General features: G+C 35.7%; 2 protein-coding genes and 1 pseudogene across 4 annotated transcripts; 2 read left to right on the forward strand and 1 right to left on the reverse strand.

Annotated features, from left to right (window-relative positions):
* Positions 1–598: 598 nt before the first annotated feature.
* On the reverse strand, positions 599–1,765 carry LOC145805413 (protein FAR1-RELATED SEQUENCE 5-like). The gene is made up of 2 exons (XM_082900544.1): positions 1,418–1,765; positions 599–1,015 (listed from the first exon to the last, which is right to left on the reverse strand). The coding sequence occupies exons 1-2, from the start codon at positions 1,763–1,765 to the stop codon at positions 599–601; spliced, it is 765 nt and encodes a 254-aa protein (XP_082756670.1).
* Positions 1,766–8,928: 7,163 nt separating this feature from the next.
* LOC114300189 (E3 ubiquitin-protein ligase HOS1) lies at positions 8,929–23,199 on the forward strand. Of its 2 annotated transcripts, XM_082903839.1 has the most exons (11): positions 8,929–9,292; positions 10,423–10,655; positions 11,843–12,233; positions 12,812–12,946; positions 14,087–14,262; positions 18,087–18,494; positions 19,468–19,626; positions 20,251–20,736; positions 21,026–21,163; positions 21,942–22,600; positions 22,708–23,199. In XM_082903839.1, the coding sequence occupies exons 4-11, from the start codon at positions 12,829–12,831 to the stop codon at positions 22,880–22,882; spliced, it is 2,319 nt and encodes a 772-aa protein (XP_082759965.1). In that variant the 5' UTR covers positions 8,929–9,292; positions 10,423–10,655; positions 11,843–12,233; positions 12,812–12,828; the 3' UTR covers positions 22,883–23,199. The 2 variants fall into 2 exon arrangements, with proteins under 2 accessions (XP_082759965.1, XP_028100875.2); XM_028245074.2 differs by lacking the exon at positions 10,423–10,655.
* A 1,139-nt stretch (positions 23,200–24,338) lies between these two features.
* LOC114300185 (transcription factor DUO1-like) lies at positions 24,339–26,779 on the forward strand (annotated as a pseudogene). Its single transcript, XR_014349862.1, has 3 exons — positions 24,339–24,625; positions 24,760–25,006; positions 26,158–26,779. The product of XR_014349862.1 is annotated as a transcription factor DUO1-like (transcript).
* Positions 26,780–27,041: the final 262 nt, after the last annotated feature.

Genomic DNA, 27,041 nt, shown 5'->3' on the forward strand with positions numbered 1-27,041 from the left:
TCATGACAGCAACCATGTGGCAACAAGGGATGCCAAATGATTCAAACTTCAAGCAACAACATTTTATTGTGATATCTACTGGAAAATACTCAACCATCCATGTGCTTGTTGGTGCCTTATACTCACCAAAACGATAGGTACGACGATCCTCCAACTCAACTCTTTCCTTCACAAACAATTTACCCTTTTTGTTGATTTCACGTCGAAACAATAAAAAAATCTTCCGAGTAAGAGCTCAGCTGCATGTTTTTCCAAACTTCTCAATGGCGTAGTCAAAATCGGGAAACTATTATCTGTTTTAGATTCTGTTTCTGCCTCATTAACACGCATCCTAGCAAGAGCCCTATCATATTATGCTACAAATTCGTACAACCTTACCTTTTGTTCTAGGAACATATTGAAATATGCATTCATACGCTCGACACGTTGAGTGCTCCTCATCCCAGCAAACATGTGACCATGAAGATACGCCTTAGCCCACTTATCACGCTTGTGATGAATCTCCAACACCCAGTTATTGTTCTCCAACTTGTATTGTTTTCACCGTACGAGCCCACACATTGTCAAACTCAACAATTTTACATTTCTTTAACATCAACTATGCGAAATCACTAGTAAATTCTGGTATGTGGACATTTGTTGAGGCATTTTTCTCCAGATGCCAAGAACATAAACGATGTCTGCAATTTGGAATAACTCTTTCGATTGCCTGACGCATTGCCCTATCACCATCTGTTACAACAGAGATGGGTCTTTGTCCATCCATGGCCTCCATTAACGTTTCCAACATCCACGTGTATGTCTCTATTGTCTCATCAGGCAACAAAGCACATCCAAATATGATTGTCATAAAATGGTTACTCACACCAGCTAGAATCACAAATGGCTTCTTATACTGATTTGTACGATAAGTTGTATCAAATACCAATACATCACCAAATGCAGCATAGTCCATCCGAGACCTACCATCTGCCCAGAAAATCTTGGCCAATCGGTTATCCTTATCGACGTTGTACTTGAAAAAAAATAATGGATTTGCATCTAGTTTAGCTGATAAGTATCCTAAGGCACCCTCTGCATCCCCTTCTGCGAGTTATACTTTGCGCTCAGCTTGGAACTAGTTGTGCAAATCTCTGTGAATGAAGCCCACCTTCTCATAACCCCCTGATTAATGGACCATAAAATCCATGATTTGACCTGTTCTCATACCCATATTGCGCATGGCCTTTGCTTGAGCTTGGTCTGCACTTGTTACAAACCTATGTGACCACAAAAAAGGGACGCAGTGTGGTGCTGCCAAGGGATGGTTGTGTTCCCCTACAAAGTGGGTCACAACATATTTTTTAATTGTCTTGTCATAACGCACACGAAATGTGGCACTACAAAAAAGTCTAGTTTCTGGCTTGGGAGTTCTCACCCGTTCCACACGCTGTAAGTATTTCTTCTCTTTTACACCTTCCCTTGAACAAACCCATTTCCTACTCTCAACAAATTTATTGTCTCCACAAATTCGTTTCCTACTTCGTCGTACGCTAAAACCGATGACCTTAGCGTATGCATTGTAGAAAGAGTAAGCATCCTCCTCTGAATTGAATTTCATTTGCAAAACATCAACCTCAGTAAGCATTCGTAAACTATCATAGGTTTGGGAAGCTAACCCTTCTTCTTTCCTATCGATAACGTCATCCTTGCCATCCGGAGCAACTTGATTGTCAATTTTACTGTTGACCTCTTTCTGCCTACTACTTTCAGGTTCATCCGTCATATCTACATAACAAATCGCATAGACAACAGATGTGCAAATTTTGCATCAGTTAAATGCAAATAATAAAAAAGTACACTCGTAAATGCCATTATATAAATTAAAATCAAACAAATCAACAAAAAAACACACCCGCCAGTGCCCTCCTATAAATTAAAATCAAACAAATAAATAAGCACACCTGCCAGTGCCTTGCTATCAATTCAAAGCAAATAAATATAAAAATACACCAGCAGGTACCCTACTATAAATTAAAATATAAAGAAGCACACCCGCCAGTGCTCTGCTTTCAATTATCAATTCTTAAAAGAAAACGAACAAATAAGCACATCTACCAGTGCTTTGCTATCAATTAAACGCAAATAATAAGAAAACACACCTTCAAGTACTCTACTATCAATTAAAATGAAACAAACAAATAAAAAAGCACATCCATCAGTACCCTGCTATAAATTAAAAGCAAACAAATAAATAAGCACACCTGCCAATGTTTTGCTATCAATTCAAAGGAAATAAATTCAAAAACACACCTGCCAGTGCTTTGCTTTCAATTATCAATTATTAAAACAAAATGAACAAATAAGCACACTTGCCAGTGCTCTGCTTTCAATTATCAATTGTTAAAAGAAAATAGAAAAAAGCACACCTGTCAGTGCTCTGCTTTCAATTATCAATTATTAAAACAAAATGAACAAATAAGCACACCCGCCAGTGCTCTGCTTTCAATTATCAATTGTTAAAAGAAAATAGAAAAAAGCACACCCGCCAGTGCTCTGCTTTCAATTATCAATTATTAAAACAAAATGAACAAATAAGTACACCGACCAGTGCTCTGCTTTCAATTGTCAATTGTTAAAAAAAAATATAAAAAAGCACACTCGCTACTCTGCTTTCAATTATCAATTGTTAAAAGAAAATAGAAAAAGCATACCTGCCAGAGCTCTGCTTTCAATTGTCAATTGTTAAAAGAAAATAGAAAAAAGCACACCCGCCATTGCTCTGCTATAAATTATCAATTCTTAAAAGAAAATGAACAAATAAGCACACCCATCAGTTCTTTGCTTTCAATATACAATTCTTATATTGAATGCACTCATGCCAATTGACAAAGAAGCCAGCCCACCACCCCTCACTATGTTATACAGGTACCTTCATTGGATCTTTACCAAGTATTTAAAGATAGTTGCTTTCACTAGTATTATAATATATCATGAAAACAGTGACATTTGAAGAAATTTTTAGTATGCAGGACATAGTAGCAGAAGTGATGAGTATGTGTTGTCACTACCACTATTGCTATGAATAAAAAAAAAAACAAATAAAGTTGTCTCCATTAACTCGGGAGCTTGCTCCATAGTGTTCACACTGAAAGTTCCATGAAAGCTCTTCTAGATCTTTCATTTTCATGGACAACCTTGTTCTTGGTAATATAAACTAGTTTTATGAGTGAAGAGATGATATAGGATCAGTATCTTCTACAACGAAGTAGAGACGACAGTGGACATAGGACATAATGATTTTGAAAAAAATTAGGATGCCTACATGGTGGGCAAAATTTTAAAATATTTTTATTGTTTATGTATATGAATATAAATTTAGGGCATAGAAATATACGAGGCATCAATATATATGTACATGTATTTTTTTGTTTTTTAACTTCTACCCTTCTTTGTTTCTGTATATAGTTTAAAATAGAGAAAAACACTAAGTTGCCAAATGAGACCGTAATATAAATATGAGGTTCAAGTACTAGTTCTTTCATAGGATTCCACACACAAGCACACAGTGCACCAAAATCTACAAGTTCTTTCATAGGATTCCACACACAAGCAGATTTAGCGTATACAATGGATGTGGATCCCAATAGGAACTACTCCATTTGGTTGCATTTTGCAGAGATTGATACTTCTGTCACTGGTATAGGTCAAAGGGTATTTGACATCCTAATAAATGGTGATATTGCTTTTCAAGATATTGACATTGTGAACATGAGCGGGGATCTTTACAGTGCTCTTGTACTGAACAAGACTGTTGCTGTTAATGGGAGAACTTTGACAATAACCTTTCACCCTACAAAAGGTCATGCCTTAATTCATGCTATTGAAATCCTTCAGGTTATTACGGCAGAGTCTAAAACTTTGCCAGATGAAGGTAAATATGCATTCCTTAATTTTCAAATGTTTGAGAATTTGTTTTACTTTTTGACTTTGACATGTTTTTACACTTTGATGAGGTTGCTAGATTCATGTTTATTTAAAGAATAATGATATACAAATAAAACATGGGTCCAGCTTCTGTCCAGTCCGGGATCGGACTGGACTGTGCTGTTGGGTCCGTGAGAGCCCACCACGGATCCCGTTTTGAAAATCTGAACCGTTCAATGTGTAGAACTCGTCGAGTACTACATGGCTGTGAAAAATCACATTGATTGGATATCGATAGCTATGTGATCAAATCAGTTTTGTATAAAAAAAATGGACGGTGAAAAAATTAACGGTTGATAAAAAACTGTTTTGTTCACATAGTTATCGATATCCGATCAACGTGATTTTTTACAGGCATATAGTACTCGACGAGTTCTACACATTGAACGGTTCAGATTATCAAAACGGGACCCATGGTGGGCCCCCACAGTCCCAACAGCACGGTCCAGTCCGTCGGACTGGACAGAAGCCGTGGCCATAAAAAATTTACTCACAACATCTATACATAATTATTTGTCAAATTTATATTCATCCATTTTGAATCAAAAGACCCAAAAAAGTGACATTATTTCGAAACTGCCATCGACACTTGATGATGCCTTACGATTTGTACCCTGTGATAATGTTGAAACTACCTCCCTAAGAAACTCTATCGCTTGGTTTCTAGAGGAAAATTTTGATATTAAATAAGGGTATCAAAAAAAATTTTTTTTTGGATAAATAATAAATGAGGGTATCAATATTGTTAAGAAAGTAAAAAAAAAAAAACTCTAAATTAAATGTCCACGACTGTCTTCATACTAGATCATATAGAGGAGATGAAGAAAAGAAGTTTAGAGAACAAATAGAACAAGAAGTTTAAAACCAATTCAAAGAAGTTGATCATTTGTTTGAAATGATTGGAACCATGCATGGATTGTGTGTCAATCTAAAAGAACAAAAATGGAGGTAGAAAGGAGATAACCACTTGCAGGAGTTTCTTCTTCAACCCAATAGATAAAAGAGCAAGTAAAATAAGTCTCCAACTCTAAATTTCTTCTGGCGGGTTAAAATTTGTCCAATTTTTTTAGTATTTAAAAGAAAATATTGATAACTCAATTTTGCAATTTTATTTACATTTGATTAGTTAGTTTATAGTTCGGTTAAAAAAATTATTACCTTTATGAGTTTATCTATACAAGTGGTTTGGTTGTGATAAACAGAACAGATATGGTATTATGATACTTTTGATAGACATTAGACAATGTTAAAAACCACCCCACAATAGCCTAAGTACCCATAAGAACCAAGTTATGAAATCATTACAAAATTAGTTTTTTTAACTCATGTGCCCAATTCCCACACCACAATAGAAAAATTCTCTGTATGTTTTCTCTTCAAGTATGATAAACTGTCTATTTATATTAATATAGTTAGATAAAGGTTCGTATAATGTTAAAATCTTCCACATTACCCATGAGAAAATGAAAAAGATGGAAGCTGCAATATAGTATTCTAAGAAATAGAAATACGAGAAAGAGCAACAGAACACTGATAATGAATCATGAAAATATAAAATGTGAGAAAGGGATTGCGGTCTAGGGTTTCATAGGCCAACCCAGGGATTGCGGTCTAGGTATTTTCCTATTTTTATAAACCAACCCAGTGAGTTCACAAACGTGAAAGGGGTAGTTTCAAAGAAAGGGATTGCGGTCTAGGGTTTCATAGAATGGATATAGAGAAAGGGGGAGAGAAAAAAGTTGCAGAGAGAGAGAGAGAGAGAGAGAGATACCTTCAGGCGAAGTCGAGGGTAGGTCTTGTTCGCAAGGATGGTCTTCGAGGATGGTCTTTGAGGGCGAAGAAGAGTGTCTGCGTGCTGTCTCAAAAACAGGGGCTTTGGGAAAAAAACTGAACAAATTTGAAAAAAGGTAACCGGTTCAAGAGGTTGTCAATATTCCTAATCAAATTATTCAGTGGCTGAGATTAATTTGTAAAAATCTAATGGCTTAAAATAAATGTGTATATGATGTGCACATATTATTGAGGTGCACATCTTAACAGCTCCCTTTCTTTATTGATAAGTTTTTTTATTTTTATTTTTTTAATTATACTTTCTAGGGGTGTTTGCGGTTCAGTTGCGGTTGGAAATTTTTTAATCTGGCATCCGTCTGTCGGATGAGTGAATCGGAAAAAAATCAATTCACATCTATTCGCCGAATTGACGGATGTAAATTGAGCGAATTGGTAGATTAGTGGATGGATGCAAATCAGTTTGACAGTTCAAACTTTTACAAATTTTGAACATAATATAACTTGTCAACATTTTTTTTTAGATAATAATTCAACTTAACATAACTAAAAGATTATCAAGTAAATTGTCAAATACAAATAATAAAAATATATAAGAAAACCATGCATTATCAAAACTATTTCATTATTTTTTTTATATATTCAAAAACTAATTATTTTGATTTTTTTTTAAATGACAAAATTAAGTCATATATTTTTCACACAAAAATATCAAATATCAACCCTTACCATTTGATAAAAGGATTTCCCAAATTAAAAACACAACAGAATATCTAAATTCTTTTTCAATTAAAAATACAAATAGAATATCTAAATAAATTGAAAAACAAAGTCTTACAAATTATTAGGAGTGCTCGTGATTTAACGGTTCGATTAGGCTAAAGGAATCTCAAATTTACCATCCGTCAAAAACTAGACAAATTGAAAAAAATTAATCTGTAACCGTCCGTTTGTCATCACGTATCCGTTCAAAATACGTTAGATCAATTCGGTCGATTTAGATGAATCTGAATATCAGTTGCTCACCCTTAATACTTCCTGCTTGTGAAAACATTGTTTGGGCAAAAGGTACACTTGGAGGTTTTTCCTTCAAGAAATTTGTGTAATTATTTAATTGTGAAGCTCTTAAAACCACCGCCATTTGGATTTTGTCCGAATGGTCAAGCTCCATTATCGTCTTAATGTTGTGTTTAAAGAGTCATTTAAGTCTTGAGTTTGTTTGCTGCCAATGGGACTCAAATTATACTAGTTTAAGAATGGTTATGTTAATTGTCTAACTTTGAACATTTTTGTGATACCTTTCACTTAAACTTGTGTACTAAATATTTATTCCAAGGATTTATTATATTAAACTTGTGTACTAGAAATGGAATACATAGGTTTTCCAAACGTGCGATGGGTGAACTAGTTTTTGTTTTTGTTTTTGTTTTTTTTTGGGAGAGATCTGAAAATTATAGTTTGTTTTTGGGATTAAAGAAGATATTAATCCAAAGTAAAATTCTTTAATTGGTCAACGGGTCAGATTTGAACTGACTCATTCTAGATCCTTAAAGCCCAGACAGACTTAAACATTTGGGTTCCAAGCTCATTGGAAAAAATAAAATAAAAAATGCGGAATTATTATAAAAATTTAAAGTACATCACAACAATTAGAATTGCTTATTGGATCATGAAAAATAAAGAAAATAAACTTAATTTATTAAAATACAAAATTACTTTCATTTTGTTTTTAAATTATATATATTTATTTAATTTAATAAAAATAATTACTACTTTCATAATTGTTAACTATGATACATTTAGAGCATCTCCAACGGTAACTCAAATTTTTCACCAAATCTGAGTCAAAAATGACCTATTTTACCAAATTTGATACCACTCACTCCAACGGTTCACCTTTCACCAAATCTATCTTGGGACAACCGGGTGGTCGACCGGTTAGGCAAAAAAAAATTTTTTTTTTTCGCGAATTGTCTGAACTTTTTTTTGAACTTTCTGAACTTTTTTCGGGACGACCGGGTGGTCGACCGGCCGGTTAGGCAAATTTTTTTTTTTTTAACGGTTTGAACTTTTTTTGCTGAACTGTTTGAATCTTTTACTAGTTGACCGGTGTACCTCTTTCAACGGCCAGTAACAGTGATTTGGTAAAATCTGTGTCTCGTTCTCAGTTTGATGCTTTTTTTGCTGAAATCTCATTTTGATATCAATCTGGTGCAACGGTTGGAGCATAAAAAAGTGCCTTTTTCATCAAAATTTGAATCTGATATCAATTTTGATTCACCGTTGGAGATGGTCTTATGTCTCAATTATTTATCACTTTGATACATTTATTAATATTATTATAATCTACAATTTATTATTACACAGACACAATATATTTAAAAAAATTTAAAATTTTGTCATTATCAAAATGAGAGACCATACATAAAATAAAATAAAATAAAAATTCACTCAAAATTATGAGTAAATAAGTTCACTCAATAAGACCCTACTAATAATTATTCCAATTTTTTATTTTTATTTTTTATTTTTTTGTAAAGATTGGATTCATAAGAATTTGTTGGTGTTTTGGAATCATAATAAAACCAGGGTTTCCTCACAATGGTCTCTATTTTTTTTAAAATTAAAAGCATATTCAGAAAGAAAAATGTTAAGAATTCACTCTTACGCTGTGTTAGGTTGGAGATTTGGAGAAGGATTTAGAAAGAGAAATAGAAAAGAAAGGTAAAATGTGAATAAAATATACCTATATTTCACATAGTTTCACATACTTTTTTCAATTCATTTTCCAAATCCCTTCTCAAATCTCCCAACTAAAGACAACATTAAAGTTTATGAATTTATTTGAAATATGTTTGTTTGGTGGAGATTGATTGATGAAATATAAAATTTACATATGAAATAAATTTGAGCTATTAATTTTATTTTGAGTGCTCGTTTGGCATGTGTATTTGGGTGAGGTTGTGGCTATTTTAGTCACAAAAAGATAAAATAGACTTTTTAGTCAAATAAAATAAATTATCACATTTAAATCATAATTATTTTATTTTTTATCTTACAAAAATAAAAATAAAAAACCAAAAAACTCATTTTAAACAAAAAAATTTTAACCCCAAACTAAAATAATAATAATAAAATAAAAAACTAAAAAGTAAAAAACCAAGCCACATATCATTGGTGTGTTTGTAGTATTCTTAATTCCAAAATCCCAAACACATTCTTACAAAGCCCTCCTCCAAAGCCCCTCTCCCCTGGCAACTTTCAGGCGAACTTTCACACTCTCTCTCCAAATTCCAATCTGTTCGAGTGCGAGCGAGCAATCATCGAATAGTACAATTCTCTGATTCCATTTCTCGTTAGACTTTCAATACTGTTTCATTCTCTGCAACACACAAATCACTTTCTGGTTCAGAAAATGGGAAGAAGATTCGACGAAGCGATGCTCCCTTCAAATTTAACCCCCAATGGCGCCTCCACCGCCGCAGTTGGGGCTCCTCCTCCTTCTCGCCAACCGAACTACGACCTCACTCGTGTTCAGGTCTGCATGTTCGTCTTTATCTACATCACACCCAATTGTATGAACCCTAATTGCCGCATTGGTTTGTTTATTAGGGTTGCTATTAAGACTGTACTGCGTGGTATTCTTGATGTTTTCAAGTTTTGTTTTTTAATTTTACATTTGGTATTTGGATTCGTTTTGAGGAGGCTTGAGTATTGAGGTGTGTCATAATTATGTTTTGCAAATGATTTACTGTTGTCAAGATGTTAGGCTATGGATAATAGCGCAGACATAGTTTTTGTTGGAAGGAACACTTCAAAAGAAGGAATACATAAAAGACTAGTTTTTGAGGAGTCATATTAGCCTGTTTGGTTTCAATTTTCTAAGTTAATTTTCAAAATTTTGTTCTGAAAAATGTTTTTAGAAAATGGATCATTGTTTGGTTGTTCCAGTTTTTTTGAATTTTGGAACAACAATTCAAAATTCCCTCCAAAATACAATGACTAACCTTTTGTTTGGTTGGGGGATTTGGAAAAGGAAAGTGAAAAAGTGTGTGACATTGGGGGAAATGTAAGTATATTTTATTCACATTTCAGTTACTTTTTCTCTTTTCCTTTCCAAATTCCTTTTTAAACTTCCTAACCAAACACAGCGTAAGTGGGATGCTTTGGATTTTGGGTCTGAGGAACAACAACCAACCATTGAGGAATAAAGAAGATAGAATATTTCTATTTCCAAGGTGCATTCAGTAAATTGAGTTTTGGAAATTTTTTATTTTTATTTTTATTTTTTGGATAGCCAAACAGAAAATTTAAATTTTTCTAAAAATTGAATTCCAAAATATGGAACCAAACAGGCTGATATTTTGAATTCGTTTTGTTCACATAGGTAAGGACTGTAAATGTAGACCTTATTCATTGTGGTGATTTATTTAGCACATAACAAAATCATTCCTGGATATAAGTCAACGAAGGCATTAAGTGAGGGCAGAATTGATATATCATATGAGTATTACTTTGTTGTGATCGTGTTAATGTTAACATGGTCCATGTCAAGGTTTAGACTCAAGTCATTTCTAAACTCTAGAAAGATTACATCCCATCTTTTTAGTTGCCTACTTTAGTTTCTTCTCTTTGTTTAACTTAATCTTGGGCCATTTTCTCTGCTAGATCATAAACTTCTCTCTACCTTGACCGACAATTTAGTCCTATTTATCCTAACCGATGGTGTTGCAATAATGAGAGGAAGGCCTAAAGGGACATGTGCTAGGTAGAGAACTAACATACAAGCAAAGTTTTAAAAGGCTTTATTAAGGCTCGTTTCGAGGAAACGCCTCAAGACTTTGATTTTTAAGCTTTACTCTCCAAAGGCTTGCGCACACAATCTGAGACATGCGCTTTAGGTACGTCTTGTATGCCTTTTAAATATAAGCATGTGAAGGGTACGCATATGAAGCGTTTGTCTTAGGTTCTTTTTAAACTAAGTCTGGTAGATGGTTTAAATATAAAAAAGTAAAAAATAAAAAAGAACTCCTTTTGCAACTATATTTTATAGGAAAAATTAAGTAAATGACCAATCAAGAAAAAAAAGTTAATGCTCAGTGAGAAGCTCAGTCACTAAAGCTAAGAATACCAATTTCACTTTCAAAAAAGCAAAGTTTCTTTCTCTGCTGTGAGCCTTGATTAGAAAGGTATTTACACATTTATATTTAATTTTGATGTATTTATTTATTATTTTAAAATTTTTAAATTATTTACTAAATATAAAAATCAGAATTTATGCCTCGCCTCAGGAGGAGTAAAACGTCTCACATTACGCATTCATCTTTAAAAACTTTGCATAAGGTATATTGTAAAAAATGTGGCTCAAGATGGAGCAAAGGCAAAATGTGATTCATGTAGCTAACCCCAAATAGAGGAATGAAAGCTTTGCTTCTTTATATTTGTCCTATTAATGCCTTTAATAAAATAAATTCTTATACATGCCTTCTTTAATTGTCATCATAGGTGATTAGCTGTCATAAATAATTAGTTCACTAGCAGTTTCGGGTGTTGCTGGAATTAAGGTGGATTAGTGTGTCTAGATGAGCAAGAAGCCAGGTAAGGTTGAGTAGAATTCAGAGTAGGAAGATAGAAGTAATTTTTATCTTTGGGGCCTGAAAATTGAAATTGCATGTAAGAATCAACCAATGATGATGGGAAACTAGTTTAACTGGAAGATGTATTCTGTGAGACAATTAATTGAAGATGCTTACATTTTGTAGAAGTTATACTTTGAAAACGGATGTGACTATTTCATTAGTAGTTTTTGAATTAGGAGTTTTTGGGGAGATTGGATGGCCTATTTCAGAGTACTGTGGGAATCAGTTTCTGACATTGTGCATTCACTAGATTTTTCAATTATTTTCTCTTGTCAGATCAGAGGTAAGCTAACTGCCACCTAAATTAGGTACAACCTATTTAGATAAATGCGTAAGACCGTTCATCATCTTTTTTGTCATGTACCTGTCAGATACCATATGTTTGTTAGATTGTTGAGCTCTTGCCTATTGTACCAGAAATCATGTTTGGTTCTTCGTTTCAATTTCAGGAAGCATTGGAACACTTGGCATCGATTGATTTGATTGAATTGTGCAATGAAGCTAAAGTTGAGCGTTGCCGGGCAACCAGAGACTTGAGAAGTTGTGGACGCCATGTAGAAAGTGTATTGAACTCATGTGGGCATGCATCTTTATGTACAGAGTGTTGTCAGCGTTGTGATATTTGCCCAATTTGTAGAATTCCAATACCAAAGAATGGAAATAGACTTCGCCTTCGCCTTTACTATGAGTGCATAGAGGCTGGTCTAATCTCTAAAAAATGTGATGACAGATTTCAGGAAAAAGAAGATGGAGAGAGGCAGATAGCTGCTGATATTGAACGGCTTTATTCTTTGTTTGATGTTGCCCTAGAGAACAACTTGGTTTCTCTGATTTGCCACTGTATCCTTATTTTTAAAGTTAAATGGTGGGAGCTAATAGCTATGCTTGTTAAAATGCTCTTACAAACATGAACACTCTGGGGATGGAGGGCATTGACTAGTTTTTGTAATAGTCTTTTTTTTAGCCTAGCCTAAGGTAGTCTATGTGTAGCTCAAGAAAATCAACTTAGGGAATATAAATATGCAAAATATAAATATACAAATACATATGATCTAGAGTAATAACAAAAAGGATTACGATATTAGAGAATTGTGAGGAAAGTTAAAGGAAAGAGATCTAAAAGATATTTTTCCTAAAATTACTGTTTGGTCTACTTATATCGCACGCCATAAAACATATACCACAAGAATTATTATTCAAATTATGACTCCTAATATTTAAGGATTGATTGAGCAATAGAAATAGAATATTCATCAAGAATATGGTGAATTGAAATGTGCTTGGTAAGAGGGATCCTCCATCTGTTTTCCCTGTGCATTTGTTATAAGCCTAGTAGTTTTTTAGAATCTTCTGCTTTATTTGTTATTAAATTTTCTGTATATTGGGATTTCAGTTTTCTTTAACGGAAGGGCTAACAGATGTTACAGATGTTTGTATGGATGAAAATGCTGTCTCAAGTGATCCTGTCATTGCTTTCTTATTGGATGAAGTGGTTGTCAAGGATTGGTGCAAGCGGACATTCAAAAATATTCTTACAGAACTTCAAGGATTCTGTATCCTTACACATAGTAAACATGTTTATATTGTCTATTGCCTTCTATTTATTTGGGTGAATTACGGTGACATCCGTAGAGGTTTTTGACTAAATATTAGATTCCCCCATGGTTTTGGAAATTTGACCAAACACCTCTGTCAGATTTTGTTGACTAACAGCGTTGAAAAAAGAAGAAGAAAGTAAATAAAAATACTTTGTTTCCCTTCACCTTCACCTCAACTCTACTCTGCAACTACTCCCTTTTCTCTCTTTTTCAAAACGATCACCATTTGCAACCATCACTATAAATACATCACCATTAAAACCCAAATCATCATCATCTCTCTCTCTTTCTCTCACAATCAGTGATGGGTTCCCCCCAATATAGAAAACCTATATAATACTTAATAGGGCCGTCTCTGTTTGTCTCTCCCCTTTTTCGTCTATTTTCTCCTTCTCTAACCATGGCGATCGGAAAACCTAGAAACAGATCACGGAGACGAAGCCAACCTGTTTGAAGAAAGTCCCAAGTGTGATTGGCTCATTTCCCTCCCTGTGATCTTCACCGTCACTGTCCTCACCTGCCACTGCATGATGCTCCTCATTGCCATTTGCAACATATTAACCAATCTCTTCAATTCATTAGTGATTGCCAATGGAGTTGCAATCATGTGTGCCTGGGTTGTGCCGCAACTGTGGTGGCAACGGCACAAACTGTGTATACAACTGGCTGAAAAAAGAGGGAAAACACAAAAGTTGTGTGGTGGTGGAAGCTGGTAATGGATGAATGGTGGTATACCTGTACATATGTGTATGTATATACAAACCTAGATTGTCCTTTGAAAGCTACATTTGTTAATTAGAATGCCACAATGGTTATACCAATAGAGAGAGAAACTAGAGAATGAAAATGATGGCTGAGGCAATTGGGGTGTGCTGTGGTAAGAAACAGATAGTTACTAATGGAGGCAGCTTTTTGTAATGTGACTATAAACCTCAGTAGGAGGGGGATGTAATTTTTAGAACCCAAGGGTATTAATGTATTTGCCATAAACCTTGGGAGAAGTCAATGTAATTTGTCTTATATATATATATATATATTTCATATCTTCCTGCTTTGTTCCCTTATTTTGGTGATGGTTCTTAACACTTCTTATAGATAGTCATACAGTACAAGAGATGAAAATGCGATTGAGTTCACTTCTTAAGTTTTCAGTGAAGCTGGCTGGCATATCCAATGTTCTGGAAGTTTTGGAATCATCATTTAAGGGTGCTCTTTCTGCACAGCTTCATGATCTGCACCACCTTCAAGAAAGCATATTAAAGACAAAGCAGGTATGATTCTTCAAGTTCTGGATATTTAAACTTATACTATGTTTATTCGAGAATGGGTAGGATTAGTACCGATAGAAGATAAGTTGAGAGATAATAGATTGAGATGGTTTGGTCATATACGACGGAGACCAACAGAGGTAGTAGTGAAGAGATGCGATATAGTGACGGTATATGGTAGCGTTAGGGGAAGGGGTAGACCTAGATTAACGTGGACTAGTGTAGTAAATAGGTGAATCTCCTTAATTTGACTAACAAAATGGCATTGGATAGAGTTGAGTGGAGAAGAAGGATTTATGCAGCCGACCCCATTTGATGGGACTTAAGGTTTGGCTTGGTTTGGTTATATGCTAAGATATTTAAATATCTTTGTTTTGTGAGGGAAATCTTCTTCCAGTGATAGTATTCACCTATGCATGGAAGTGGAACACCAGTGATTTAAAAATTAAGATAATTTGTTGTTTCCTGAATAGCTGTGTTGAGTTTCTTGAAATTTTTGCTAATAGGGTTGCTACCTTTGTGTAAAAAATAATCAATGTATAAAGAGAAAAATACAGAGAGAATAAATGTATCTGATGATCTTATTATTGATTGATCTTTGATGTGTTGTTGTTATAATTGATATTACAAGGATTCCTATTATATAGAAGAGGATTTGGGTAGTAGGTGAGTGTGTGTGGTAGGTGTAGGAAAGTAGGTGAAGTAGGTGAGTGTGTGTGGTAGTGGAGGTGGTAGGTGGAGTGGGTTATGGTAAATTCTAACAGCCCCCCGCAAACTCAAGGAGGATAGAAACTAACCAACTTGAGTTTGAAGAGAGGAACAAAACAAGAAAATACATAAAAAAAAAAAAAGGATAGGAGACACTGTATGGTCGTGTCAGACCGTTGGTGAAGACACTGTATGGTGGTGTCATAACGTTGTAGAGGACACTGTATGGCGGTGTCAGACCGCTGTAGAAGACAGTTTATGGGGTCATGTCGGACCGTTGTAGAAGACAGTTTATGGGGTCATGTCGGACCGTTGTAGCAGACAGTTTACGGAGTCTTGTCGGACCCTTGTAGAAACTAACCGGAATCAATGTCGGGACAGTTTACAGAGTCTTGTCGGACCCTTGAAAAAGCTAACCGGTATCAAATGTCGGGACAGTTTATAGAGTCTTGTCGGACCCTTGGAAAAGTGGCACCCTCAAAAGGTGTGCCCAATTTTGTCAAAAGGCGTGCCATCAAAAGGCGTGCCCAATTCATCAAAAGGTGTGCCGGACATGATGGCGAGGCACGTGGGCTCCTTGGCGTGCGTGCCCGTTTGTCGGCTGGTGGTAAGAGGCGCGCGATGCGCGTGGCTGCCTCGGCTATAAGACAGAGGCTGAGGCTGAGGCAAAAAAACCTGCGAGAGATATTCTGAGAGAGATTTCTGAGAGAGATTCTGTAACACTCTGTTTTCTGAGAGAGATACTGTGTAACACTCTGGTGCCTAGAAAATGGCTTCATCGTCTTCCCGCGGGCTGCTCACCCTCTTTCCCGACCTCAACGAGTCAACGAGAGAGAGAACTGGTGCGGTGGCACTGGAAACTCAACCAAGCGCCCCGGAGTTTGCTCCGTTGAACTTTCCGATGCGGTCGGTGGAGCAAAGAATGGCAGTGCAGTCAGATGTGGAGGCCAATCAGTATACTTTGAAGGCATGTGTGGAAAGCATGACGGCGGTCACAAATTTGTCGAACCGGCTGCAGAGTAGGACAAATGAGGTGCAGCAATTAAACTCCCAGCTGGCTCTGCTCCAACGCATGTATAAGGATGCGCGAGCAGAGATAAGCGTGCTAAGGGCAGAAAACAAGGAGCTGAAGCGGAAGGCCACCGTGATGTTCCGATTTGGAGGTCCGCCATATGTTGCAGTGGAGGAGCAGGGAGTAAATGTGCTCGGTGGCGTGGGAAATCCGGAGGCAATACCGGCAAGGGCCGTCCAGGACGGAGGCAAGAGGAAGAGACCTGCAGCAGAGTAGAGAAGAAAAATCCCACTGTGGGTGTGGGTGTTTTGTTTTGTGTTGTTTTTTTTTTTTTTTTTTTTTTTTTTGGTGATCGGGGTGAGCCCTAAGATAAATAAAACTAAGTTGTTGTGCAAATCTGTAATTTATTTATTTATTTATGTATTTATTTATTTATTTATTTTTTTTTTTGTTTTTTAATATATATATTATGGGTGGAATGAGGAGGAGTGCCTACGGAAGTATGACTCCGTGATTTGGTGGAGATATGATACTAAGATATTTTAAAAATATTAAAATAATAAAATATATGTATAATAAAATAATATACAAGTGGGGGAGGGTATAAAAGTGAAGAATGATGATTTTGGTAATTGTTAATATAGATATATATATATATTTGATATATGCTAGTGGGATGAATGGTGGGTTCTGGCGACATCATAATGTGGGGGTGTAGAGCCTGACAAAATAAAGAGGGGAATCATGAGATGTGATTAAAGTGGGCTAGTGGATGCAAGGATGGCCACGCCTCTATGTATCAGTGCGTGTATTGGTGTGTAATAGGAGAGTGAGTGAAAGTGCAGCTTTTTTTTTTTTCTTTTTTTTTTTTTTTTTTTTTTAAGAGAGAGACCAAGAGAGAGAGCACATGCCTCTGTATCTCTCTGTGTGGTTTGCTCAGATCAAAAGAGATTGGAAAACCAAGCAAACACATTATTAAGAGAAAGCTTCTGTGATAGTGACTTTAAAATCCCAATCTCTTCTCTCCTCTTCACCTGCCCAAACCAAACCCTAGTCATCGTCGTTTCAGTCCACGCCGTCGGCAGCTCATCCGCCACCATCCCCGTGATCTATGGCTCCGTCACCGTCTGCAACATCGTCGCCGAACATCCAACTCATTGAATCCAATGCTAGCGAGACAACCAATCTCCTTCGACTACTACATCACCGAGGCTCGGATAACTTCTGTGGCGGTGCTAGAGTCGAAGCTCGTTGGCGGAGGCGATTCAGAGAATGATCGGAGAAAGAGTTCGCCGATCTACAGATCCACCCGCCGCCGCCGAAACCTTCCCTTCTCCTCTCAATTACAGACAGATCCGACATAAAGATCTTAGGTTTCTTCCATCTTTGTGTGTGTTGAATTCTGTTGGATTTGAGCAGATCTGTTGTATGATAATGATAAACAAATATTTGGTGTGATGATATATATATATATATACATTTAAGATTGGATGGTGATGAATCAAAGAAGAAAAAGGAGGGGTTTAGTAGCAGGACAGCCAGGGTATGTGTAGAGGTCCGGCGGGCGGCCAAGGCGAGGCTGCCGCCCGCCGGGGAAGCAGAATGACTAGGTTCTTAACCTTGCTCTGATACCATGTAAAAAATAATCAATGTATAAAGAGAAAAATACAGAGAGAATAAATGTATCTGATGATCTTATTATTGATTGATCTTTGATGTGTTGTTGTTATAATTGATATTACAAGGATTCCTATTATATAGAAGAGGATTTGGGTAGTAGGTGAGTGTGTGTGGTAGGTGTAGGAAAGTAGGTGAAGTAGGTGAGTGTGTGTGGTAGTGGAGGTGGTAGGTGGAGTGGGTTATGGTAAATTCTAACACTTTGTTTCATTGATGTGTGGCCACATTTTCTTGCACATGCTTTTCTCTGTGTGTTTTAGTTTATTTTCATGTATTTGTTGGCATGGTTTTATTAGGATATTATTTCATTTTTGAATTTGGTTATTGTTCTGAGTCTACTTTGAAAATTTTCAGGTCTAAAGCTCTGTAGAAAATCACTTTGATTTGTTTACATTTTGTTAATTTTTTCTTCATTGTTGTGGGTTTCCAGCATATGGAGATGATGATATGGTGCATAAGGCATCACTTTCTGGAGAATGTCAAGCCTCGCTATACTAATATCACATCATGGCGTGCTGCTGTCCGTGAAAGGAAATCAGCTGCAATTATGCGTTCATGGCCTGATTCAGTAAATAACTCTGCAGGATCCGGTAGAACCAACGGTTCCACACTTTTTATTGAAGATGCACTGTCGAATATTGATATAGATCAGGGATACACACATGAAAGGGCAGGGGAATTAGAAATTGCATCCTTGCAGAAGGATGAAAGCTCATCATTTTTCAGGTCTAAGATAGAGGGGATGGCAGGATGCTACCCATTTGAAAATCTGCGAGCTGCTGCTGATGTACTCTTTTTGCATGGGAGTTCTGATTTGGTGCTTGCAAAGCAAGCAATAGTATCCTTCTCATTATTGTGTCTTGGTGCTTTTGCCGATGGAACATATTTTGTGATTAGTTGAGTATTTTCTTTTGTCTAGGGGTGTAAAATGAACCGAGTTGCTCGAGCAGCTTAATCAATTTTATGCTTGGCTTGGCTTGGCTCATAAACTCTGTCAAGCTCAGTATAAACTGAAATTGTGATCTCATTTATCTAATAAACTGAGCTCGATCAACCTTATGTTCAGCTTGAAAGAGCATGTAAGTCTGCCCTGGATAATAGTGGCTGGTGAGTCACTGATTGAAGAACAGATTTTGGAGAGATTCATCATTGATCTTTTGGTCAGTGAATCACTGAATCAAAGAGTGAGCAGCCACAAGGTTTAATTATGTAATGGGATCAATTGATGTAGTGGTTGGTTAACTGCCAAACGGTAAAAGGATGCAAGCCTCACAAGCCACAATCATTACATACACCCATGATTGAATAAAGAGCAAATGATAATTTCACGTTCTTAAAGGCTACCCACCAAAGAATCTATGCTTTTTTGGAATGAAAACAGAAGTCAAGCATTAAAGAACTCCTTGCCTACACATCACCTATATGAGCTTTATCATGTCCATGTTGAATCTGGCTAATGCTACTAGAACAACAGACATGGACTATTTTTAATTTTTCCTGCATTAAATACATGTTACTTGTACCATAGTGTCCCCAAAGTTTTATGTTTATTGACCATCTTGCCATCAGCTTTATATCCAATAATTTTTTTGAATTGGTCTTTATTTACTGTTTTCATTTGAGCTGGGCTGAGCCAAATTCAAACTCATTACTGTGGGACAATCCAAGCTTGATCAAGGCTGACAAAACTTCATCTGAACTCGATTCAAGGTCAATCATAACACCAGCACTGAGTTGATTTTGTATAGCTGAGTGTTTGGCTTGACTTGGCTCATTTCATTCCTACTTCTGTTTCCTTAATTTTATTTCAGTTTCTCTATTACCTGTTTGATCAGCACTGGACAAGGCCTGGAGGGGAATGGAGACACATTATAGACGACTTTGCAGCTACATTTAATATAACCAGGCATTCCTTACTGGAATCTTTTACCTTTTATCTTTTGGATGACTACACTGATGATGCTCTGCAGGTAACTTGTCATGTTTTCTCCAGAAATTTGTTGAGTATGAATACATAATTGTGCTTTTGGTTGAGGCCCTACGTGTAATATTAAGCCTATCCATTTTATGGTATTTCTCCATATCTTCTGGTGCTTAAAAATTCTTACTCTATTTCTTTCATACTGTTCATTATTGATTTTATAATTATAGTAACAAGTGCAATGCTCTAGTAGACGCTAAGTCGGTTAGAATGCAGTTTTAAAGTATCACTGAAGACTTAAATATAGTCAATTAATTGTTTAATGAAACTAATATTTACATGTTGAATTAGAAATAACAAGGTTGATTATTCTGGCTACATCAAACTTTACCTGAGGAAATTGAATTAGCTACTTTTGGTTATATTTCTACTTAGTCTAGAAAGAGGATTTGTTATCTGTCTTATCAGAGCTATGGCCCTTCTTACAAAAGAAATATTTTTGTGTTAGGCCTATTTAGCTCACATTTAAAATGATATTTTCGTATTAGAGCCTGACTTCAGTCCTTGATAGCATGCTGGTGGGTACAAGGTAGACCTCTTTTTGGTCCTTGCAGAGTTATCTGATTCATTACATTGTTGTGTATGCTAATTGTTCATATGTTGTCTGGTACAGGAAGCTTGTCACCTTCTCCCAGAAATCTCAGGCCCAACAACTCATCCGAAGGTTGCACAAGTTTTGTTGGAAAGACAAAATCCTGATGCTGCTCTTATGGTTCTAAGGTGGTGTGGGCTTGATGGTGGAGCACAGTTGGTTTCACTAGGTGAGGCTGTCACTGCTGTTCAAGTGAGAGTGGAGTGTGGACTTCTGACTGAAGCATTTATGTACCAGAGAACGCTCTGCATGAAAGTTAAGGAAAAGAAGCTGAAGCATGGGCACTTAGACGATCTAAAAGATGAGTGCAGGACCTGGGTGGACTGGATGGAGGCACTGGTTACTGAAATTTGTTGTCTTTGCATCCGGAGAAACTTGGTAGATCGAATGATAGAATTGCCATGGAATTCAGTCGAAGAGAAATATCTCCACAAGAGCCTCTTAGACTTTGCTCTTGATGATCCCTCAACGACAGTTGGAAGTCTTCTTGTGGTTTTTTATCTGCAGGTAACTTCTAAATCTATTCCAAGTTGAAAACGATGTTCTTTCCTATGATTCATGTGATTTTGACGTTGTTTTGCCAACTGTCAGTAGCAGATAACACTGTTAACTCAGATATGATAGTCACGTATGATTATTTTTTTAGGCGTTTTTCTTGTAAATTTGTGGTCTGGGTGGATTCATGACTTTTGAGAGTGAATTGAAACCATTACCTCCTTATGTAACAACAAATATTTGTCACATATATTGCCTACTACTTTCACTGACTTGTCCTATCTTTTTTAACCCATTTCAGCGCTACCGGTATGTTGAGGCATACCAAATTGACCGTAAACTTCAGAGTGTGGAGCAGGACTTCATTTCAAAGAATTCTGTTAGTGAAGAATTCTTATTCAGAATGAGATCAGCGAGTCACTGGAGAGCAGGATTGGTTGTAAGTATTTTGAATTGGTGAAAATTATATTATGCCTACAATTCTGTTTTGAAAATTATATTACGCCTACAATTCAGTTTTGAAAATTATATTATGCCTTACCCTCAAATGAACAGCTTTCTACTCACCCTTGATTTCTGATGGAAAAGAAACTACTTTCTTTACTCTGTTGTCTGTTTGGGGACTGTTGGTTTGTATTCCAAATAAGTTCTGTGTTGTGGCTGTGAATCACTTTATGCAGAATTGAGAATTCATGCATGATATGTTTTTGATGGACTTCAACTTTGTATGCTTGTTATTTCTATTTATGATCAAGGTCTTTGCATCTCAACTTGTGAAAAGTAAAGTATGAAGTGACCATCTTAAGCTAAATTCAGCTAGTTATCCTCATGTAGCAAGCTAAGTACAATCTTTGCTAAGTTCTCCCATAATCAAAATATATTGAGATTGGCAGTAAATGTCTGGCAAACATGCTTTTCTGTGTGTTGGTTTTTTGGTGGGGTAGGGGGCTATATTGTATGGAATGTGTTTCTTGCAATTCTATACTTTCTGCATCTGTCAATCAACATAATCGTTACTTTTTGATGAACTGAGACAAGCACAGAGACTAATGATTGAGAGTGAGAAATTCAGGAGTCACATTATAGAGGATTACGTGCCTATGTGGTAGTGCTTACTATTGATTATAACAAATACAATTTTTGAAGAAAAGTAAAGTTTATGCTTTTATTTTTGCCAATCAAAAAATAAAGTTTATTCTTGTGTTCTTTTTTAATAGGAAAAGAGCATAGAGTTGCTGCCAGAAGTTCAACAAGAAGAAGCAAAGACTGGAAAATTGCCTGAAATTGCTGTTTCTCCTGTTAATGATACTGGAATTCCTGCAAGGTCTGATCCTGCGAATTTCCAGGAACCAAATTCAACGAGTTTATTGGTTCCTGCCTCTATTGATTCTTCCCTTCTTTTTCGGATGGAGAAAGCAATCCCTTCCTCGAAACATTCAGTTCTTGAAACTCCATCAAAACTTGGTGGATTTTCCAACATTTCCCATTTTGAACTCGGGAACCATGGTACTCCCTCCATTCTGCAAGGGAGTTTCTTTACCAATGCAGAAAGAGTCCTGAAGCCTCAAGGCGGTGCTAGCAAGAAGTTCAAATTTGAAGACACCCGTACCCCTGGTATTCGTCACGTTAGTGCAATGATGGTAACCCCACTAAAAGAGTTCAACAGGAGTTCATCAAGACTGCCTCAGAATAGAACCTTCCAAGATCATCAATTTGATGAAGTGTCACCAGAAAAAGAAGAAAATGGGTTCACACACAGACTTCAAAATACCAGGCCGTCTTCCCTTGCAGCATCTGGTAAACGGGTCCCATCAGATGGACCTTATAAACCTTTGAAGGCAGTCCCCTCAGATGATCCAATGGGCATGTCTTGGAGGTAAAATATTTGTCCGCCTTTTCTTCCTGACCTTTGGAAATCGGTATTTTATCTGTTATTAGTAATTTAATTTTCACTTTTTTAATATTGCACTTGTAAATTTTTAGCCATGGAGAGAAGGGTTCTGTGGAGGATGGAGATGGAAATGGAAATGGTGGACCAAGATGGAGGTCTGATGACACCAGCGAAGATGAACTGCAGAGTCCAGATAGACTCACAGGACCGACTTCTTATTCTACAGCTATGAGGGGAGTAAGAAGAAGCAGGTTAGCCAGAAGATGATGAACTGTGTTCATGTTGTGACCTTAACAAAGATAGACTTGGCCTTCTGTGATACCTCCGATTGCGTAACGTGGGAGATCAATGAGAATAGCGTGCTAGTTTCAGATTTTACCAGTTGGGGAGAAGTGAGAGGGGTGGCTCAAGGAGCTGAGTTTTACAGAGGATGAAGGCTAGGTTTAATTGGCCATTTCCTTGTTTTCTATTTGTAGTGTCGGTAAAAGTTTTACTGAAAATACTATCCTATGTAGAGTCGGAGAAATTTTTGTATTTTATTTTGAAGTAAAATTCATGGCTCTTGCCATTTTAAGTTTTAAAAATTTTTCCATTCCCCCCCCCCCCCCCCCCCTTTTGATAGCTAATGAATCATGTTGTGCAAGTGCATTGTGCATCTTATATAGAAATTGAAAATGAAGATTATGTAGTTCAAACTTCCAAAATAATTACTTAAAATGCCAGTTTGGGGTGCAATTGTAGTTGCCTTGGCTCATGGTTATGTTAATTGAGAAGTCACTGTTCACTTCTAATTTGGTTTCCATGGAAAATAGTGAGAATAAGAAAATATATTGGAGGTATGTGAGATTTTTTTAGTCCTAGATATCATTTCTCTTTTGACAATCATTTCATAATTTTTTTCTTTTTGGATCTAATGTTTTTAAAATTAGAAGGGAAAACAAGAAAGAAAACAATTTTTCTTTTCATTTTATGAATGCCAAGTTTTGTATATTGGAACCGGGATTATTTTACATAGGAAAAAGAAAGAAAAGAAAAAAAGTAAAAGAAGAAAATGCAGACATTTTTAAAAAATTCATCATACCTAGAAAAATAAATGTCTAAATAATTTAGGGTAAATTACAAATATACTTTTTGAGGTTTGCTTACAGTACAGATTGTCCCCTGTAGTTTGAAAAGTTACAAATACCTCCTTATTAGTATTTTTTATTTAACAGAATTAACTAAAAAAATGAAATTCATAATTGCTCTCCTATTACCTAAATTATTAATTGAAACATATTTATAACATCATTAAAAACTGTTAATTAACTTGATAATTTATTAATAAAAAGAGCGATTTGTTATGAAATTAAAAACCGCAGGAGGTGGAATATAATTTTCAAAATCACAGGGGGCGATTTGTATTGTAATCAAACTATAGGGGGTGTATTTATAATTTACCCAATAATTTAATTTTTTTAAATGAATGAATATGGATTAATAAGGTCTTTTGATACCATTTATCTGGTTAAGCTTTTGAATTATATATTTTTCAATCTAGGGACAAAACACATGCAATCGGGGACACTATCGTAATTTCAGTATATTTTGAATTTCAAGAGGGAAAAATACGAACGTGGTGTGATGGCCATTACCACTAACCGTTTTAACCGCCACTTTCAAATGAACACACACACAAGTCAAAATGAAAAAAAAAAAAAAAAAAAACTCAAAAAGAATCAAACCTGAACACTACTCGGACCCATAACTTGAAAAGAATCAGAAATCAAAAACCCAGAACCAATCTCATTCGGGTAATTTACAAAGAAATTGTTTTATGGAAAGACACAGAGATGAACAAGTGATCAAAAAAGGGCCATGGATCGCCGAAGAAGACGAAGTACTCATGAATTTTGTGAACAAGTATGGTCCCAAAGATTGGAGCTCCATTCGATCCATGGGTCTCTTGCCCCGAACTGGCAAATCTTGTCGCCTCCGATGGGTCAACAAGCTTAGACCCAATCTCAAAATGTAACATCTTCAACTTTTTCTTTCCCTTCCATTTTGAAATTTAAAAAAAAAAAAAAGGGCCCTTCAATTTTATGTTTTTTTGTTGTTGTAATATGTAGCTAATGGATTGTTAATTATATATAAAAAAAAAATAGTGGGTGCAAGTTTTCGGCAGAGGAGGAGAGGGTGGTGATAGACTTGCAAGCAAGATTTGGGAACAAATGGGCGACAATCGCGTCGTATTTGCCTGGAAGGACAGACAATGATGTCAAGAACTTTTGGAGTACTAGGCAGAAGAGGTTGGCAAGAATTCTGCATTCACCGTCATCGCCTCTAACGAGCACCTTGGAGAAAATTAAAGGAAAATCTCATGCTCTTGTTCATGAGATGCCAACTCCAAAGGTAACAAAATCGACAATATCTAAATCATTTTTGGGTTTTTTGCTTGAAAAATTTGTTTGATTTAATCGTGTTGTATTTAAATGCTTAAATTTTATGCATATATAATCTGGTTTGTTCACTGGTCATGATTTCTTTTTTTTTGGTTCTTCAATTTGCAAATTATTAGTCATTTTTTCACATTTTTTTTTGACAATTTAATCTATTTAAGTGATCGTGGGTGGTTTATTTTGGCTTTTGTGTGTGTGTGTGTGTGTGTGTGTGTGTGTGTGTTTAAATGCATGTTATGGATTGATACTGACATTATCCTTAATTCTATGGGAAGTTTTTTCTTTATTTTGAGAAACACTTCCAAAAATTCTACTTTGTGAAACAGAACTAAATTTTGCTTTACACTTACCATGGACTACTGTTTTGAAAACTTGAAAGTTCATGTTCTTTTGTATAATTAGATTCTAAGCATCACTGAAAGCATGAAGTTAGTTGATAATATCATCGTTTTGAGATAGGTCAACAGATGTTAGGCGATTTCATATCCAATTTGTTTGATTGCGTTTTCATTTTCAGTAAACACACACAATTTGTTTAACGAACTTATTTTCAAATTTTTTTTCTAACGTGACCGATTTTAGGAAACACCAAAATTTTATTTTCAAATTTTAAAAACTATTTTTGCACAAAAAAGAAAATTTGAAAAGGATCGGTATTTTAAACTTTTCATTATTTTTTCTCTAAAAATATGAAAAATAAAAATAAAAACTAACCAAACAAGTTTCCCACAAATTTGGTGAGCTTTGGAAGAATGAAAGCATTATGTAAATTTTTTATTTTAAAAAAAATGGAAAATTTGCTTGAGATGAGAACTATAATACGATGTGTTAAAATGATTAATTATTAATTAAAAGTTGGCACTTCATGGAGTAAGGAGAGAGAAAATAGAGAGATAAAAAATTCTGTATAATTATAATTACTAATTAAAAGAACAACTCATAGGGAAAGTCTGAAAAGAACAAAATGTACAAGAGCCTCACTTGTTCTCATTTGTTATCTTTTGAGTTTCCCAATTTTCAATTTGTAAAGCTACTATGTTCAATCATAGTTTTTCCCAATTATCCCCATGTTTTCTTATAGTAAGCATGTGTCTTATATATCAGGCACCAGAGTTCAATACCCCCCAAATGAAAGAAGAAGCATCATCATCTTCAAAATGTCAATCTTGCCCCTCTTCTTCCATGGGAAACTCTGAAATATTGCAGATAATGTCACTACCCAATTTCATGATGACCCCAAACTCGATCAATCTAGACTCAACAACCATGCCCTTGCTTGACACCATAGAGACTGACCATCACAACAAGTCCTCAACTCAAACCCCTCTCCAACACTCCTTCATCCACCTCCCATTCTTGCCCGAAAGCCACGACGCCGTCTTGGGCCTCAGTGAATCCAACTTTCTTGATGTGTTCGCGAGCACTCGACAAGCTGTTGAACTTGAAAATGTGTCACAGATCAACTTTGGCTCACCATTCCTTGAATTGGATGGCACGGGGAGGAACGATGGAAGAGCTGATAGTTTCTTTGATGAATTGCCGGCTGACATGTTTGATTACCTCTAGCCAATTCCAAGCTCATTGAAGCTTTGAATCGCTGTTAGGAGATGAGAAGTTTATGTGTTTGATATGTGTATTGAACATGGTAGTGACAATGTCTTCTGGATATTTTGTGTTGCATATGTTTTACTACATGGTGCACTAGTTAGTGGTTTAATATTAGCTAGGCATGAATGCATTTTCATATTGTGGTATGACTGAGACTTCTTTGTAGTATATTATTACTATTTCAGTTCTTCTACATGCACAAAATTTAATCATAGAATTAGACATTTATACTTACAATTGTGTCTCATTTTGTGATCGGACTCTTTTTACAAAGATTTTTTTTTTTTATTACTATTTAGCTTATACTACAACTACTTGTGTGTTATCGAACATTAAAGGTGATTTTTTTGGAGTTAAAATAGCTATTTCAATCATTCTGT

The sequence above is a fragment of the Camellia sinensis genome, chromosome 13 (genome assembly GCF_055761805.1).
Source record: "Camellia sinensis isolate YWXY chromosome 13, ASM5576180v1, whole genome shotgun sequence".
In the NCBI taxonomy this organism is placed as follows: domain Eukaryota; kingdom Viridiplantae; phylum Streptophyta; class Magnoliopsida; order Ericales; family Theaceae; genus Camellia; species Camellia sinensis.